The sequence below is a fragment of the Leopardus geoffroyi genome, chromosome D1, assembly GCF_018350155.1.
Source record: "Leopardus geoffroyi isolate Oge1 chromosome D1, O.geoffroyi_Oge1_pat1.0, whole genome shotgun sequence".
Lineage (NCBI taxonomy): Eukaryota > Metazoa > Chordata > Mammalia > Carnivora > Felidae > Leopardus > Leopardus geoffroyi.
In genome coordinates, this window is record NC_059329.1 from 74,844,943 (window position 1) to 74,861,117 (window position 16,175).

Consider the following 16,175-nt stretch of genomic DNA (forward strand, 5'->3'; position numbering starts at 1 on the left):
CATTCTGACTTCTTCTGCTCTCAACTGGCATTGCGTTGTTTTATCTTCTCCTCATTCTGACCGGCAGGGTCTCTGAGAATCTCAAATCTCGGAGGCTGGCCCTCCTGCAGAGAGAAGGCGGCTATCTTCAAGGCCCTTTACGTGTCTCCTGAATCTCTCACTTTTCTTCCTCTCCACCACCTACATCTTGGTCCAAGCCAGCTTCTCTTGCCTAGATTACTCTGGCAGTCTTTTAACTGGCCTCTGGCATTCATTCAAGCTGGCCCCTAAAACATTCTCCATATGGTTCCAATACATATGGCTTCATAGTTTGTGCAGTTTACAATCCGCACAACTGGATGGGGCAGGCCTGAGCTAGAATCAACTGTTTTAAAACTCAACCTTTTATCATCTAAGCTTCTTTTTAAAAAATACATTAATGGCATCCTATTGTACTAAGAAAAAATACAGAAATCCTTTAACATGCTTTACTAGGTCTTGCATGATTTGACCCCTATTTATCCCTCCAGCCTTATTTTATACCCCCCTTTTCCCTTTGTCCTCTGCACTTAAGCTGCACTGGACAGGCTCTTTTCTCCACAGGGCCTCTGCACATGCTTTTCTCTCTGCCTAGAGAGCTGCCCCGGCTCTACTTCCTGGTACTTTTTACTCCTAGAACTTGACACTGTTTGAAATTTCATTTTAATTTATGCCATTATGAGATTAGCATTAGTTACACTATAAGCTATATGAGGACAGGGGCCACCATTTCTGTTTTATTCACCACTGTGTCTTCAAAGTCTTGCACAGTGCCTGGCTCATCATAGGCATTCAATAAATAAGTAAATAATCACTTGTTGAATAAGTGAATGTTGCCCTGACCTTCTTGGAAAAAGCATCAGGAACCTCAAACACGGCCATTATCTGAGCTGCCTTGTGGGCAGGTCTTTGTGAAGCCACCTGGAACCCCCCTCCACAGCTGTGGTCCAGAGCAGGCACAGAATCACACATCCAGAAAGCCCCTCATTCAGAAGAGAAGGAAAATGGAGCACAGAATCCGGGTCTGACTCGGTCCAGGTAATATATCAAGCTGGTGGCCAGGGGGATTGGGATCCTGAGGCTTTTCTCTCTTTAGAGTAAAGAGCACCAGGAGCATGAGGGTTGGCTCCCGGCTGGGTGCAGAAAGGTAACCAAGGTATCTAGTAACCTCTGGAAGGGGACCCATGTGTGACTCACAGCTGTTTTCACACCTTAAGCCTCCCAGGCCCCAAGCCGTGTTCAGAATAGCTCAGGGCTGCATGTATGCAGCGGACTCTATAAATAAGCTTCCTAGAAAATGACTAATTTCATAATCAGAAAAGCAGAAAGAGTAGCACCTCTCATCTGTAGAGGAAAATGGAGCAAAAGCCCGCTGCTCGGCCTTGTCGCTGAAGGACTCCAGGCGACCTCGGCCAGAGCCTGCGTGGCTAGGCTGTTCGGGGAAGGGTTTTAATGAGATTTCTGAAGAGAAGAGATGGTCCATTCAGGGAGGATGGAGAAGCCCAGTCTCTGGACACTGCCCTCTCCCCCCCCCCCCCCCCCCCCCCGCCAAGAGCAGAAATAGCTGCTTGCAGTAAGATTACTGCAGGCTCCTTCTCTCTCCTTTTCCATTTCTAGGAGTTGGGCAAAAGGAGCAGAAAACCGGCCTCCGGCGACAACAGGCGTCAACTTGCTGGGCTGGCCCCGCACCGCTGCCCTTACAGCCAGACAGCCCCAGAGAGAAAAGGACTTGGAGATTACCCAGCCTGTCCTTCCTTCATTGATGGAGAGTATCTGGGTGGGGACAGAACCTTCCCAAAGCCACTGCCTCATTCAACAAGCATGGCCTGTGAGCAAGGCACCAGAGCTGTCCTAGGAATGCAGCGACGAACAAGCCAGGCCCCTCCCAACGGAGCTCCCAGTCATCTCTGGAAGACACACACACAAACACGACCGACCGCACCCACACCTGCTTTAATCGAGGATGACCCATTCACTAGATACCCTGGGGAGCTCGGCCTGCGGCAAGGGGGCAGGCTGTGTGTGGGGCAGTCTTCTGCAAGGGGAAGATAGCAGCAGGTTCTTAAAGGATGCTTCTAGAGGCACCTGGGTGGCTCAGTCGATTGAGTGTCTGACTTCGGCTCAGGTCACGAGCTCACGGTTCACGAGTTCCAGCCCTGCATCGGGCTCTCTGCTGTCAGCACAGAGCCTGTTTCAGATTCTCTGCCTCCCTCTCTCTGTCCCTCCCCTACTCATGTTCTCTCTCCCTCAAATAAATAAGACTTTTTTTTTTTTTTTTAAAGGACGTTTCTACATGGATGAGGGGTCACGAGGGAAAGAACTTCTTTCATGGCACAGACGGCAAGAGCAAGACACAGAGGTGTGAGACGTAAGAAACATCGGGCACTAGCTGGGAACAGGATGGTCAGCGGGATGGGTAGGTGATGGGGGCGAGGCCCCAGGCAGAGGCACGTGAGTAAGGAGCAGGCCTCACCACCAGGAATCCTGCCTTCCCGGTGAGGCAGCCTTCCACTTGACCATGGGGCTTCCCTTGACCCGAGAGGTGCCATGGACTCCCCCACCCCTAGCCTGGGCAGGGGAGGTCTATAATAGGACAGGGGACCAGAAGGGACATCAGACCTGGCCAGTGGTATCTGATCCAGTCCCAATCTACTCCTTTTTAAAATTATGGTAAAACACACATAAGACAAAATTCACTCTTTTAGCCAATTTGGAAGTGTACAATTCAGTGGCACTTCATATAGTCACAATGTTGCACAACCACCACAGCTATCTAGTTCCAGAGCAATTTCATCACCCCAGAAGGAAACCTCGTACCCATTAGGGAGCCCCCCCGCCCATCCTCCCCACCCCCAGCCTCTGGCACCCATTAATCTGCTTCCTGTCCCTATAGATTAGCCTGTTCTGGGTATTTTATATAAATGGAATCATATAATACGTGGTCTTTTGTGTCTGGCTTCTCTTACTCAGCATGTTTTCTAGGTTCATCCAGGTTGCAGCACATATCAATACTTCATTCCTTTTTATGGCTGAATAACATGCGACTGTGTGGATACACTACCTTGTATTTATCCGTCCATCAAGCAATCGACATCAGGGTTGTTTCCACCTTCTGGCTATTACAAACAGTCTGCTGTGAACCCAACGTCTCCTTTAAACTCTGCCTCCAACACACTTACAACTTTGGGGAATCTTCTCTCACCCTGGGCCCCTGAAGCCTCATCTATAACATCAGGTGGTCAGATCCCTCGCAGCCTGCGTGGCAACACCGCCCTCTGTTTACGTGCGTGTGTGTGTGCGTGTGTGTGAAGGTAATGTGTGCCCCACAGCTATTCCACCATTGCTGGATGCTGGAGATGGGACCCAGACCAGCCCACCTCATCTTCCTGGAACTCATGGCTGGTGGGGGAGACACGGGACAGGTACCTGCTGCGGGATGGATGAGTCAGCATTCTAACAGAGGCCTGTCGGGGATGGGCCAGGCGCACCTCACCTCTGCCTGGGGGGGGTGGGGGGTGGGATGGGGGACGGGTGGGTGCCGACAGGAGGTATCATGGAATAAATGCCAGCATTGCCCAGGACTAGTGTAGAGAAATAGCTGGCAGGTTTGGGGAGGGAGGCAGAGCTGCATCCTCTTCCTGGGTGGGTGAGGGGCCAGGCGGCGCTAGGATGGTAAAGCCTGATTCCTGGGCCCCCAGCAACCTCCGGACCCAATGCAGGCAGATGTGCCTCTACCCTGGGCTTCATGCTCCTGGGGCTCCGGGGCCCCCGGGACACCCGTCACTGTTAACATGGAGTTCCTATGACCCTCCCAGAGCTCTGATACCACCAGACCTCGCTATTCCCCGTATACTCCGACTTCTAGGCCTTTGTTCCCACTCTTCCCTCAGCCTGAAGTTTCCTTCTCCCCTCCTGCCAGGTCTTACTCATCCTCAACATGACTTCTTTCATGGAGCAGTCCCTGATTTCCTGGGGAGAATCAAGCTCTCCCATCTCGGGGCCCCCCCACACTCCTGGCTCACTACTTCTCTCTGCCTCTTACTTTGTTCTGTTGCTATAGTTAGCTGTTTATGCACCTGCTCCCCCCACCAGCTTTCCAGTCACTTAAGAGCATCCCCACCCCCTCAGCCACCTCTGCATCCCAGGTGTTCAGGGCCTGAGCCTATTGCTGGACACATCAGAGGTCAAGTGGAAGGCAGTGTCTTAGGGTTAGTGGCTTTGGGGGCTCTGGGAAGACAGACTCTAGTTAGGATCTTCCCAGCCTGAAGAAGACAGCCAGACCATGATCAGAAAGCGGCCCATAATGCCATCGAGATGTTCATCAGCGTGTTCAGCACGTATGGGACAAGGACATGCTGCTTTCACGGAAGACAAATGATCGGGCTGACTGCTTCATGCAAATGAGTCACACGTCCCAGCATGCACATGGAGAGGGCGTGTCCTCCACAACGGGCTGAGCTGCAGGGAAGCCCACATACATCACTCACCTGGCTTCCTCATAATTCATTCCCAAGGTGTCTGGATGGAGAAAGGCGCCATCGGGGGCCAGGGCAGGAAGTTCCTCCGCAGAAAAGCACACTGGAGATGTGAACGGAGAGAAGCCAGCTTTAGAACACCCAGATGGGGGACTGAGGCGAGAGAGGGTAAGTGCCTGGAGGCACGTCATACAGCGTGGACAGCTGTTTTCAGAGAGTTAGAAAGTCCAAATGTCCTCTCGGGAGTCGCCACTCTCTTCTCCTGGTGCCCTGCTTATCCGTTGCCACAGGAGGGCCCAAGACCAGAGGTCTGTTACCTGTTATTCTGTGTTAGACCTTTCTGCCTAAATGTCTGAGTCAGTTTCTGTTGCTGGTTACCAAAGAACTCAGACTGATGTGTGCAGAGAACTTGGGGAACAGATAGGCTCTGAGCCCTGGGCTCCCAATGCTTAGTTCACTGCTATTTCCATCCTGCCAAGCTGCCTACCCTCCCTGCCCAGCTGTCCACTGTCCAGCCATCTGTCCCCACGTCTGAGCAGACTGCAAACTTGGAGTGTTCTGGATCCCAAACACAGGGTCTGAGTGTTCTCTGCTTGGGATGTGCCCAGATAAATGATGACTTCTCCATCCTGCTCTGTTGGTGGGAGACAGGGGTGTGGGTGTGGCAGAAGGGAAGGGAAGGTGGATGCTAGAGAGGTCCAGCCTGTGGAGGTGCTCGGGCAACATGAAGTTTTCCATCTTTCGTGTGAGTCAGATTCAGGGACTAGAACATTCGCTTGCTCAACAAGTGTTTATGAAACAGCTCCTCTGTGCAGGCCATGGCGTGAACCGTAGCTCAAGGCACAATGGGGGACTGCAGGTCAGCAAAGGCAATGGTGACATAGGTGGCCAGTCCGATGGAGAAGTGCAGGGTGCTGTGGGGGCACCAGTGAGGCCCTTAATGAGGCGGGGATATCAGGAGAGGTTCCCGGGAAGGGATTTAGGATGTGAAGGAGGAGCTGGGGTCAACGGCTACGGAATGTGAGAGGGGCACATGGGCTGTTCTAGGCAGAAGGAGGGCATGGGAACAGGCCTGGAGTTAAAAGAAATCAGGGCACATACAAGAGATGGAGAGAAACTCTGTCTGACAAGGGGAGAGTGAAAATGGAGAGTGACATGGGACGGGGACACTGACTGAGATGCTCATTTGTGAAACACTTCCTTCTTGTTTTCCATCTCCCTCCTCTTCTTTCTAGGGAGGTGAGACAGACCTTAATTCTTCAAACAGCCCTAGGAGGAACATACTTTCATTACCCATGTTTTCTAGATGAAAAAATGGAGATTCAGAGAAGTGAAGTGACCAGCCCCAGGCCACACAGCTAGTAATGACAGATCTGCCCCTCGCCGCCCATATTCCTAAGCTCTCTTCTCTTCTGGCTTTCAGCCTTTGTTGAAAACAATGCTCTGAAAATAGGAAGAGAGTGGACACGAACGCATCAGCAGACTTTCTTTAAAAAAAAAAAAAAATCCTCACTATAGGTCTATGTGGCTGCAACCCATTTTACAGACGAAGAAACTAAGGCTTGGGGGCCAAGTGACTTCCAGGCTCACACAGTGGGCAAATTAGTGAAGGAACCAGAGGGGTGGATCCTAGCGTGCCTGTCTTCCTGCCCAGGGCCCTGAAGGAGCTCACTCTGAGGGGCCATTAGCTTTGTGTGCCTTCCCCATGACGGGAGTGACCGGAAGTCCTCCCCTGGCCTGTGGCCTCAGGTTTCCCCGTGTGAGGAAGCAGCCCAGAGAGACTGGTTTGGGTGAAGAGTGTAGGTGATGGTGGCAGCCGTGTTCCATTACGGAAGCGACAAATGCACTCACTGGCCAAGGACCCAGCAGCCCTGGGCTCTTGTCCGAGACCACCTTGTGACTTTGGGCCAGTCATTTCCTCTGAGTCTCAGGAGTGCCAACTGAAAATCAAGAGAATCAAATTTAATGGCTTTGAAGGGCCTCTCCTTAAGGTCGAGTTCAATTTCAGGGCTGTCAAGGTGGATTTAATGAGGCGGATGGAGGGGAGTGACAAGGGACCAGCAGAGGGCGCTCCCAGCAGCAGGGAAACAAGGTCTTGGTCCATGAAGCCTGGCAAAGGCCGCCCAATCTCCAGGTGTGTGGGGCGGTTCCCATCCTAGCCAGTTACTGACAGAGGCCACGTCCAGTTCTGGTGATTAGTATCTGCTGTGGGTGGCCCTATTTGTGTGGTGACCCCCCCCCACCCCCACCAAAATCAGTCGAAGATTTCAGAGTTCAAAGGTCATCTGGTTTAACCATGTTTTCCAGCACTCTGAAAAACACTCATTCTGTGCCCTCTCTCGACACCTCCCAAGCCCCAGCTACAGAGTTTAGCTGTAAACTAAAGGGGAAAACTGGCAATCACCAGCGCGAAGGCATGATCGTACCTCTTGTGACGATGTTCTGGCATCTCCATTCAGTTATATGCTCACGCCTACCTGTAACACCTTGGAATATACTTTTCCCTTCACTAGAAAAGCTCCCTTTTCCCTTCCCTGCTTGGAAAGCTCTGAAAGCCCCTTCTAAGATCATGTTCAAACATCATCTCTTCAGCAGAACTGTCCCTGAGTCCCTTAGGAAGAACTGGGCACTCCGTCTTCGGGTCTCACGTCTCTGTTCAGAGTTGATCTATTGGTGCCCGCATCCCCAACCCACTCGGGGTATCTGTGCACAAACCTGTGCTTTACAATGAGTGCAGATTCCTCAGTATAACCCAACCAACTAGACACAGTTCTCGTCCTCCTCCTACACATGGAGAGACTGGGACTTGGAGAGACTGAGTCATTGCTCAAGGTCACACAGTTGGTAAGTGGCAGAACCAGGCTTCAAACTCACTTTGCCTCAACCTGAGGCCCAGGCTTTATTTAAACCACTAAGCGTAGGGCCTCGGACACGGACCTCCCTGTCTCCCGTGCCTGTACTCTATCTGACACCAGGCAGATATTCAAGATCTGTTTCTTGAAAAAATAAATTAAAAGCAGGTTAGACCCTGAGCATGAATAAATAGCTCACTAAAAAACACAAAGTACAGGGGCTCCTGGATGGCTCAGTCAGTTAACCGCCTGACTCTTGGTTTCAGCTCAGGTCATGATCTCACAGTTCATGAGTTGGAGCCCCGCACCAACAGCGTGGAGCCTGCTTGGGGTTCTCTCTCTCCCTTCCTGCCCCTCCCCCTGCTAGTACTCCATCTCTCTCAAAATAAACACATAAACTTACAACACACACACACACACACACACAAATACAGGCGTTGGGATTGGACTGCCCAAGTATGAACTCCAGATCCCTCAGTAGCTGCCCAGTCTTGGGCAAGATCCTTGAATTTCCTACGCCCTCAGTCTTCTCACCTGTAAAATGGGAATAACCAGTGTACTTCAAAGGATTCTTAAGGAGATTAGGTGACTTTTGATCCTCCCAGAAGTTTTGATACAAGATACACGGAAAATGCTTAGAACGGGGCCCAGTAAACTCCCAAAACCTTTAGCTGCCACCATCTTGTATGTCAGGTGTTGCCTGTTTCTCGGTTAATACAGCCCTCTTTCCCCACGTAGCTGAGGTCCACGGAGACTCTAGAATAAGTCTTGTGTTATGCTAATAAATTGGTTCTCAGGAAAATAAATAAATAAATAAATAAATAAATAAATAAATAAAATTTCAAAGCCCTGATGAGTGGCATTCGCCAATTTCCCTGGTGTAAATGATCCCACGGTGGCTGATTTCAAGCTATGAATGTGAGGGGTCACGCTGCCAGGCTTGGAGGAGGTCAGGAGTTTTACTCCAACTCTCTGTGCCTCAGTTTCCTCACCTTTGAAATAGCATCACTAAAGCTCCTGGAGGAATGCCTGGCACACTGTATCCTCTGGAAGAGTTAGCGGATATAATGGTTGTTGGGAGCTGTTAACCACACTCACTGCTGCTTGTCTGGTTCTGACCCTGGCCCGGTCCCAGCACCTGGCCTCTCGCCTGATGCCCTGGCAGGCAGTCTCTGCCTTGGTCGCTTGCCTTCTAGGACTGAGGCCTTGTCCACTCTTGCGACTCTCTCCCCAACCCACCTGGAACCAGCATTCTCACTTAGCCTGTGTCGGTCACCACATCCACCCTGATCACAAATGGTTTTGTGCTGCTGGTATCTAACCTACCTCTGGTTTCAGCCCTAGGTGTCCCTGATGCCCACCCACCCCTGGCCCGGACTCTGCCTTGCTCTGGATCGTCCACGATGGTCCCGTGTGGTATCTGCTTTGTTCTTCATCACTTACAAAACCACTTCTCGGAGGGCCTGTATGCACTTCCAGAGGGGAGAGCCGGAGTTCAGAGTGAGGGAGGGTTGTCCCCCCCTTCCCCCGTCGCCCACCCACCCACTGCAGCTAGTGAGGACTCCAGTTCCTGCCACACCCCGCAGTGAGGGCCAGAGTCCCCCCACCTCTGCCTCTGATTTAACCCTACTGTGCTCAGGCCTGACCCAAGCAGTGACAGCACAGGCTGGGAAGACCCTGGTACTTTAGGATTTGGTGAAAGATTCAGGAAAACAGAGTCAGATGCAGGGCCTGAGAGAGGCGAGGCAGAGGCTGCATCTGGAAACAGGTGGGTCTGAGGCTCCTTTGCCGGGACAGACTACAGAGGGTATAATGGAATGGGAAAGAAAGAGACCAGATGGAACCAGGAGTCAAGGTTTAGATGGAAGCGGGTCTGACCTCCTGAATTCAGATGTAATAAACATCAGCCGCATACCTACTATGCGCCAAGTGCTTTCCAATGCTTTCTTTCATTGGACCCTCGCAGCAACCTGGTGAAAGGGGTATCGTTACCTCACTTCGTACAGGAGCTAATCGGCACCTGGAAGGGTTAGGGACCGGCACGGGCGCAGGTAAGTGTCACTCTAGTCCTGCTCAGATGGCCAATGGAGAAGACGGGACAGAGCCTGGTCCCGGGCCAAGGACAGTTAGTCCTCTCAGTGCCTCGTGCTACTGCACAGCTGGAGACCTGGGGCCCAGGACAGGTTGTCAACAAAGGTCCTCAGTTATGGGTAGAATCCCTTGAAACATGACAGCTGACCATTCTGAGGTCACACACCTTAGAGCCATTGTGGCACTCGGAAGAAGGATGGATTGAGAGGCAGAGAGACCTGGCTGAAAACGCTGTGCGCTTGGCCACCTTCTCCCCACGGGATCCCTGGCCAATGTCTGAACCTCTCTGAACCTCAGTTTCTTCCTCTGGGCCGCAGGAACAACAGAGCTGCCTGCTGCAGGGTGGTGGTAAAGTGCAAGTGACTGAAGTACAGAAAGTACCAGGCCACCCGAGGCAGACATCCTCCTCGTTATCACAGCTGACCTGGCTCAAAGCTTCATTTCCTGGCTCCCTCCAAGTCAACTCTGCACAGGAGACGCTCCAGCTCTTTGTACCAGGCAGTGCCATCAGCTACAAAGGTCTGTTTCCTTTTTCCTCGGGCTCTGTCAGGTGTTTCTGGAGCTAATGAGAACAACGCAGGGCCTCTCCAGCAGAACAGACTCCTTTTCCCTCTGAAGAGCCCCGGGCTGTTTCCAGGTCCCCCTCGTCAGCCCCAGAAACCCTTGGGGCTGGAAGGCTGACTTCACAGGATTCCCCAAATCCTCCTTCACCATGAAAACTGCCCCATCTCCCATGCTCACTCTTGATTCTCAGCCTTTGTCTCTCCTGTTCCTCCTTCCTGCATAGGCCTCCCTGCTCCTCCTGTCTGAGCTGTGGCCTCGGGCCCTTCCAAGGTCTGCCTCAGCACCATGCCTCCTTCAGGAAGCCTCTCCAGTGAGTCCAGGGCCCGCTGACCTCTCCTCTGGCTAAATTCTTCTCCCAGGATTTGATTTGTGACTCAGAATCTGGCAACAGCCTGCACCCCACCCTGGGCTCCTCCCTGGCTCTCCTGCCCTTAACTTGGGCTTCCGTGAGTTGCCCAGGCTAAGAAGGGGCAAAGGACAGGCTTCCTCCTATCTGGCCCACGACAGGGAGCCCAGAGCAGAGGAAGAGGGATGGGAGGCAGGGCAATGTGCATCCAGCATTTCCTTGTACACTCAGATTTGAAAGGAAGATAGGGAGGGGGGACTGAGCGGGAGAAAAAGAAGGAAGTGAGTGAAAAAAAGTGAAAGGAAAGGGAAGGGCAGCCATGTGAGACTCAGGACCAGGGTCACAAGAGGATGGATCTAGGTGGCTTTGGATCATGCTTTAAGGCTCTCGGTGAATTATCCCCTGATTATGTAACTCTTTGAAAACTGCTGGAACTTGACCTCCTCCAGGCAGCCTTCCCTGATTGACTCTGGTCTCTTCCCTGGCTCCCTGAGCTACACTACTTTGAACCCACTGATGCCATTTCCCACGATGCTAGATCCTCTGCAGAAGGGCTGGAGGTTTCTGCCTCACTGGCGGTGAGTTTCACTCTACATTTCTAATCTATAATCAGAGATGTCTCACCGTGTCTCTTTTATCAGCTTCAGAGGGTGGCTGAGATTTGTTTTGCACAGTTGTTGTGAATCCAGTTTGCCTCCAACACAATCTTGAGACAAGGCCTGCTATGATCTTATACCCATTTCTTTAGTCTCAGGTTCTGTTGGGTCTAAGACTCAGTCCCTGCCCTCAGCCAGCTTCCAGCCTAGAGCATCGAATCAAAAGTGTGCTAATGTCAGGAGCACCTGGGTGGCTCAGTCACTGAAGCGTCCAACTACGGCTCAGGTCATGATCTCACAGTTTGTGAGTTCAGGCCCCACGGCGGGCCCTGGGCTGACCGCTCGGAGCCTGGAGCCTGCTTTGGATTCTGTGTCTCCCTTGCTCTCTATCCCTTGCCCGCTCACACTGTCTCTCTCTCTCTCAAAAACAAACATTAAAAAAAAATTCTTTTTAATGTGCTAAATGTCAACTGAGGCTGTCTTACAGGAGTACCTAGGAGGGCACAATGGGAGGGTCTGGGAAGCTGCACAGAAAGATGACGAGCATCTTCAGGACAAGTGGGAGTCTGGCAAACAGTGGGGAAGGCATTGCAGGCAGAGAACACTGCTGGGGCAAAGACCAGGAGAGATGAAAAGAGCAGGGTGGCAGGAGAAAGAGGGCACCTTGGTGCAGCTGGAGAGTGGGCAGCAGAGGCGACTCACACGCCACGGCAGACGGCTGTGTGCAGCAGGCTAGGGCGTACGGACTTAAACCCGGGGGTCGCTTATTCTCAGTAGGATGAAGGCAGGTATCGCCACTGGAGCTGGCATTTAGAAATCCGTGTCAGTGATGCTGGGGGTGCAACACCATGGGTGGATCCCCCAAACTGCTGTATTCCACCAAAGACCACATCTATGATACGATTCACATGAAGATCGAGAACAGACACAACCGTTCTGGTTGGCTCAACAGGTTGAGTGTCCAACTTCAGCTCAGGACATGATTTCACGGTTCGTGAGTTCAAGCCCCGCCTCGGGCTCGCAGCTGTCAGAGCAGAGCCCGCTTCAGATCCTCTGTCTCCCTCTCTGCCCCTCCCCAGCTCTCTCTCTCTCTCAAAAATAAATAAACATTAAAAATTAAAAAAAAAAAAAGAACAGATAAAACATCCAGAATGACAAAACCAGGAACAACAGTTAACCTCCGAGGGCAGGTACTGACTGGAAGGGAGAAAGAGGGAACTTTCAGGGCTGCTGGAAATGTGCCACATCTTAATCCTGGTGATGGTTCCATAACTTCATTCAGTTGTCAAGACTCACTGAAGGCAACATTTAGGGTCTGCACGTCTCCCTGTTCATAAAATATATCTTTTTTTTTAAAAAAAAGTTTTTTTTTAACGTTTATTTATTTTTGAGACAGAGAGAGAGAGACAGAGCATGAACGGGGGAGGGGCAGAGAGAGAGGGAGACACAGAATCGGAAGCAGGCTCCAGGCTCTGAGCCGTCAGCCCAGAGCCCGACGCAGGGCTCGAAATCACGGACCGCGAGATCGTGACCTGAGCCGAAGTCGGACGCTTAACTGACTGAGCCACCCAGGCGCCCCTCTTTTTTTTTTTTTTTTTTTTTAAGTTTACTCATTTATTCTGAGAGAGACAGTACACAGGAGGGGGAGAGAGAGAGAGGGAAAGAAAGGGAATCCCAGGCAGGCTCCGCACCGTCAGCACAGAGCCCGATGTGGGGCTTGAACCCAAGAACCGTGAAATCATGACCTGAGCGGAAAACAAGAGTTGGTCGCTTAACCGACCAAGCCACCCAAGGTCCTCCCATAAAATATATCTCACAAATGCGTGTGAGCGCTCTTGGTTGTCACAACGACTGAGGGTGCCACTGGCAACATTTAGAGGACGGGGCCAGGGAGGCTTTCACAATGAAGAGCTCTCTCACTCAAAGGCCAAGAGGGCCCTGCTGGGAAGTATTGGTACAGGCCACAGGCAGCACCAGGGGTTTACAGAGCAGAGAGAACTGCCCATTTCTGGGTTTGGGGAAGATGGGGCTTTGGCCATGATGGTTGCCCATGAGGTCCAGGCATCTCAGGGCAGTGAAATGGCGGAGGATGACCTATGACCGGCACTGCCACTCTGGGGCTTTGTGTTTGGTCAACTTCAGCCTGCTGTCCTGAAGCTGCTCAGGCCCAGGAGGGGCCCTGCGCGTCCCTCTGAGGCCCCCCAGAAGAGGCTGAAAGGAGGCTAGCCTGAGTGGTCAGAGACAGCTGATGTCAGAGGGAAAAGGAAATGCCCCCCGTCTGGCCTCCGGGGCTCATGATAAGCACCACGGATGATGAATGATCATCTTCCCCTGAAATGGAGTCTCAGGGAGGAGGGGCGCCCTGGGAGATCAGGTCACCAGCAGTGGGGCGGGATGCTGCTGCCACAGAAAACCATTTCCTGACATCATGGGCAAAAGAAGGACACAGCTGACTTACACTCAAATGCTTGCCTCACCCCTTCCCTCAGGAAGCCTTCTCTGATCTCCATGCCGGGCAGGTGTCTCTCCTGTGATCCCACAGCCACTGGCCCTACACGAGAGGACAGTGACTGCCTTGGTCTGAATTCTGGCTCTGCCACTGACTTGCTGTGTGTTCCTGGCAAGTTCCTTAAGCCTTCGGAGTCTGTAAGCCGAGGGAAATAAAGACCTTCTGTACTGAACCGTTATGAGGATTAGGTGAGATAATATAATGAGCATTCAGAAAAAGTCAGTGTTTATCATTATCATTATAGCACACAGCAGTATGGAGCACGATCACCGGGTTACTTCTCTGGCACACCTAAGAGCTGTAAGCTCCTTGTGGGCAGGGTCCTTGTGGCCGTGTGGATTCCCTGGCACAGCAAATACTTGCATGCATGAATGAACTGCATCCACTAAGACCTCTCCTGAGAGCTTTCTTTTCCACCCACGATGTCTCCACATCACAGTAATTCTTCAGAAATGGAGGCTGGATTCATTTGTACTCCATTCTCGCCTTCTTTCCTCTCTGCTATCTCTAAGGCCACGCAGAATCCATAAAAATCTACTTTTTAATTTATTTATTAAGAAACTTTTTTTTAATGTTTACTTATTTTTAGAGAGACAGAGTGCAAGTGGGGGACGGGCGGAGAGAGACGGAGACACAGAATCCAAAGCAAGCTCCAGGCTCCCAGCTGTCAGCACAGAGCCCGACGCTGGGCTCAAACTCACGAACTGTGAGATCGTGACCTGAGCCAAAATCGGATGCCTAACTGACTGAGCCACCCAGGCGCCCCAAGTGTTTACTTATTTATTTTTGAGAGAGAGAGAGAGAGAGAGAGACTGTGAGCAAGGGAGGGGCAGAGAGAAAGAGAGAGAGAATCCCAAGCAGGCTCCACGCTGTCAGCACAGAGCCGGATGCAAGGCTCTATCCCACAAACCATGAGATCCTGACCTGAGCCAAAATCAAGAGTCAGACACCCAACAACTGAGCCACCCAGGTGCCCCCAAAAATCTACTTTTTAAACGTTCATGGCTTCTTCCCAGACTCCAAACTCCTAAGACTTCAGTCAGTGACCTTTTTTATGGTGGGCCCACAAAAATCCTTTTTAATAAAAGCCCCCATGGTTTCTCAAAAAGTTAAACCATATGATCCAGCAACTCCACTTCTGGGTCCATAGCCAAAAAACTGAAAGCAGGGGCTCAGGTGCGTGTTCATCGACAGTCATAGGAGCACTGTCCATGGTAACCGAAAGCTGGAGGCCACCTCGGTGCCCATCAATGGATGATGAATGGATACGCAAAATGTGATATATATGTACGATGGAATATTACTCAGTCTTAACAAAGAAGGAAATTCTGACACATGCTACAACATGGAAGAATCTTGACAACATCACGCCAAGTGCAATAAGCCAGACACAAAAGGGCAAAATACTGCGCGATTCCACTTGTGTGAGGGACCGAGAACAGGTGAATCCACAGAGAAAGAAAGTAGAGTACAGGTTACCAGAGGCTGGGGAGGAATGAGGAATTATTATTTCATGAACAGAGTTTCAGTTTTGCAAGATGAAAAGAGTTCTATAGATGGATGGTGGTGATGGTTGTATAACACTGTGAATGTACGTAACCCCACTGAACCGTATGCTCACAAATGGTTAAAAGAGCCAACTTTATGGACTTCATAATTTTAAAAAAGCACCCCGAACTGAACCAACAAAATGCTGGAGGGACTCCGTCTCGAATTGGAGGGTGCTGGGTACCACTCTGCCATGCCCTCAATGCTCTACTGACTTTGGCCTCCTGAGTCATGACCTCCGTATCCATCCGTTCCTTGGCTCTTGCTCTGGTGTCCCCTGTTCTCTTTCTGCCCCAGGACCCAGGGCCACATCATTGGTGTCCATGAAATCAACTCACATTTTCCCACAGTCACCCCTTCCCCTAACCTTGGGCCCCTCTTTAGACCCCCCTTGGTCCCATCATCTACCCTCTTGAGGATGCTTAAAACGGATGCCTTGAGAACCAGAGACAGAGTTGTGGTTGAGGATGTTCACTTCTATATCGACCGATGAGGAAATGGTCAAGCAAAATACAGTAAAGCCACTGAGGCTAAAAAGAAGATCATGATGGAACACAGAAGTTATGATACAATGTTAAGTGAAAACTGCAATGTACTACAATTAGATGTGGGCTGATTTCATCTATTAAAAAATACAGACCTTTAGAGAGAGGCAAACCAAGAAACAGACTCTTAACGATAGAGGACTGACGGTTAATGGAGGGCGGGGCGTGGGGTGTGGGTGAAACAGGTGAGGGGGGTTAAGGATCGCACTTGACACGAGGAGCACCTGGCATTGTATGGACGTGCTGCATCACTATATGGTACACCTGAAACTCAAACTATGTTAACTAGCCGGAATTTAAATGAAAAAAATTGTAAAACAAACTGCAGGAAGAAAAAAAATACTGATCTTTAGAAGAAACAGAATGGGACATCTAAACCCATGGCTAACCTTACATTTGCTTTATAGTAAGGTCATGTTATTTTTACAATACAATTCATTTTTTAGGGCCAGGCAACACCCTCAGGCAGATGATGAAACATACAATCTTTGGAACTGACACCCACATGAAATCCACAAATCCCCCTGAGTGGCTTCCAGAGAATTCCAGGAGAGGGGAACGAACACTTCCACTCTTAAGACAGACATGTGGAAGCCTCTCTAATGACTCCAACAAGCACCTCACCATGCAA

At 51.0% G+C, this 16,175-nt stretch overlaps 1 protein-coding gene across 3 annotated transcripts in view; it reads right to left on the reverse strand.

The window, feature by feature from the left end:
* PTPN5 (protein tyrosine phosphatase non-receptor type 5) overlaps window positions 1-16,175 on the reverse strand; it is a 55,080-nt gene that overhangs the window by 34,156 nt on the left and 4,749 nt on the right. For 2 of the 3 annotated variants that reach the window (XM_045484732.1, XM_045484734.1), the window contains one exon: window positions 4,506-4,596. The exons of the other annotated variant lie outside the window; for it this stretch is intronic. In XM_045484732.1, the coding sequence (XP_045340688.1) occupies window positions 4,506-4,525 (20 nt within the window). In that variant the 5' untranslated portion in view covers window positions 4,526-4,596. Of the gene's footprint in view, window positions 1-4,505; window positions 4,597-16,175 lie in introns of those variants that run through there. 3 annotated transcript variants of the gene reach the window in all.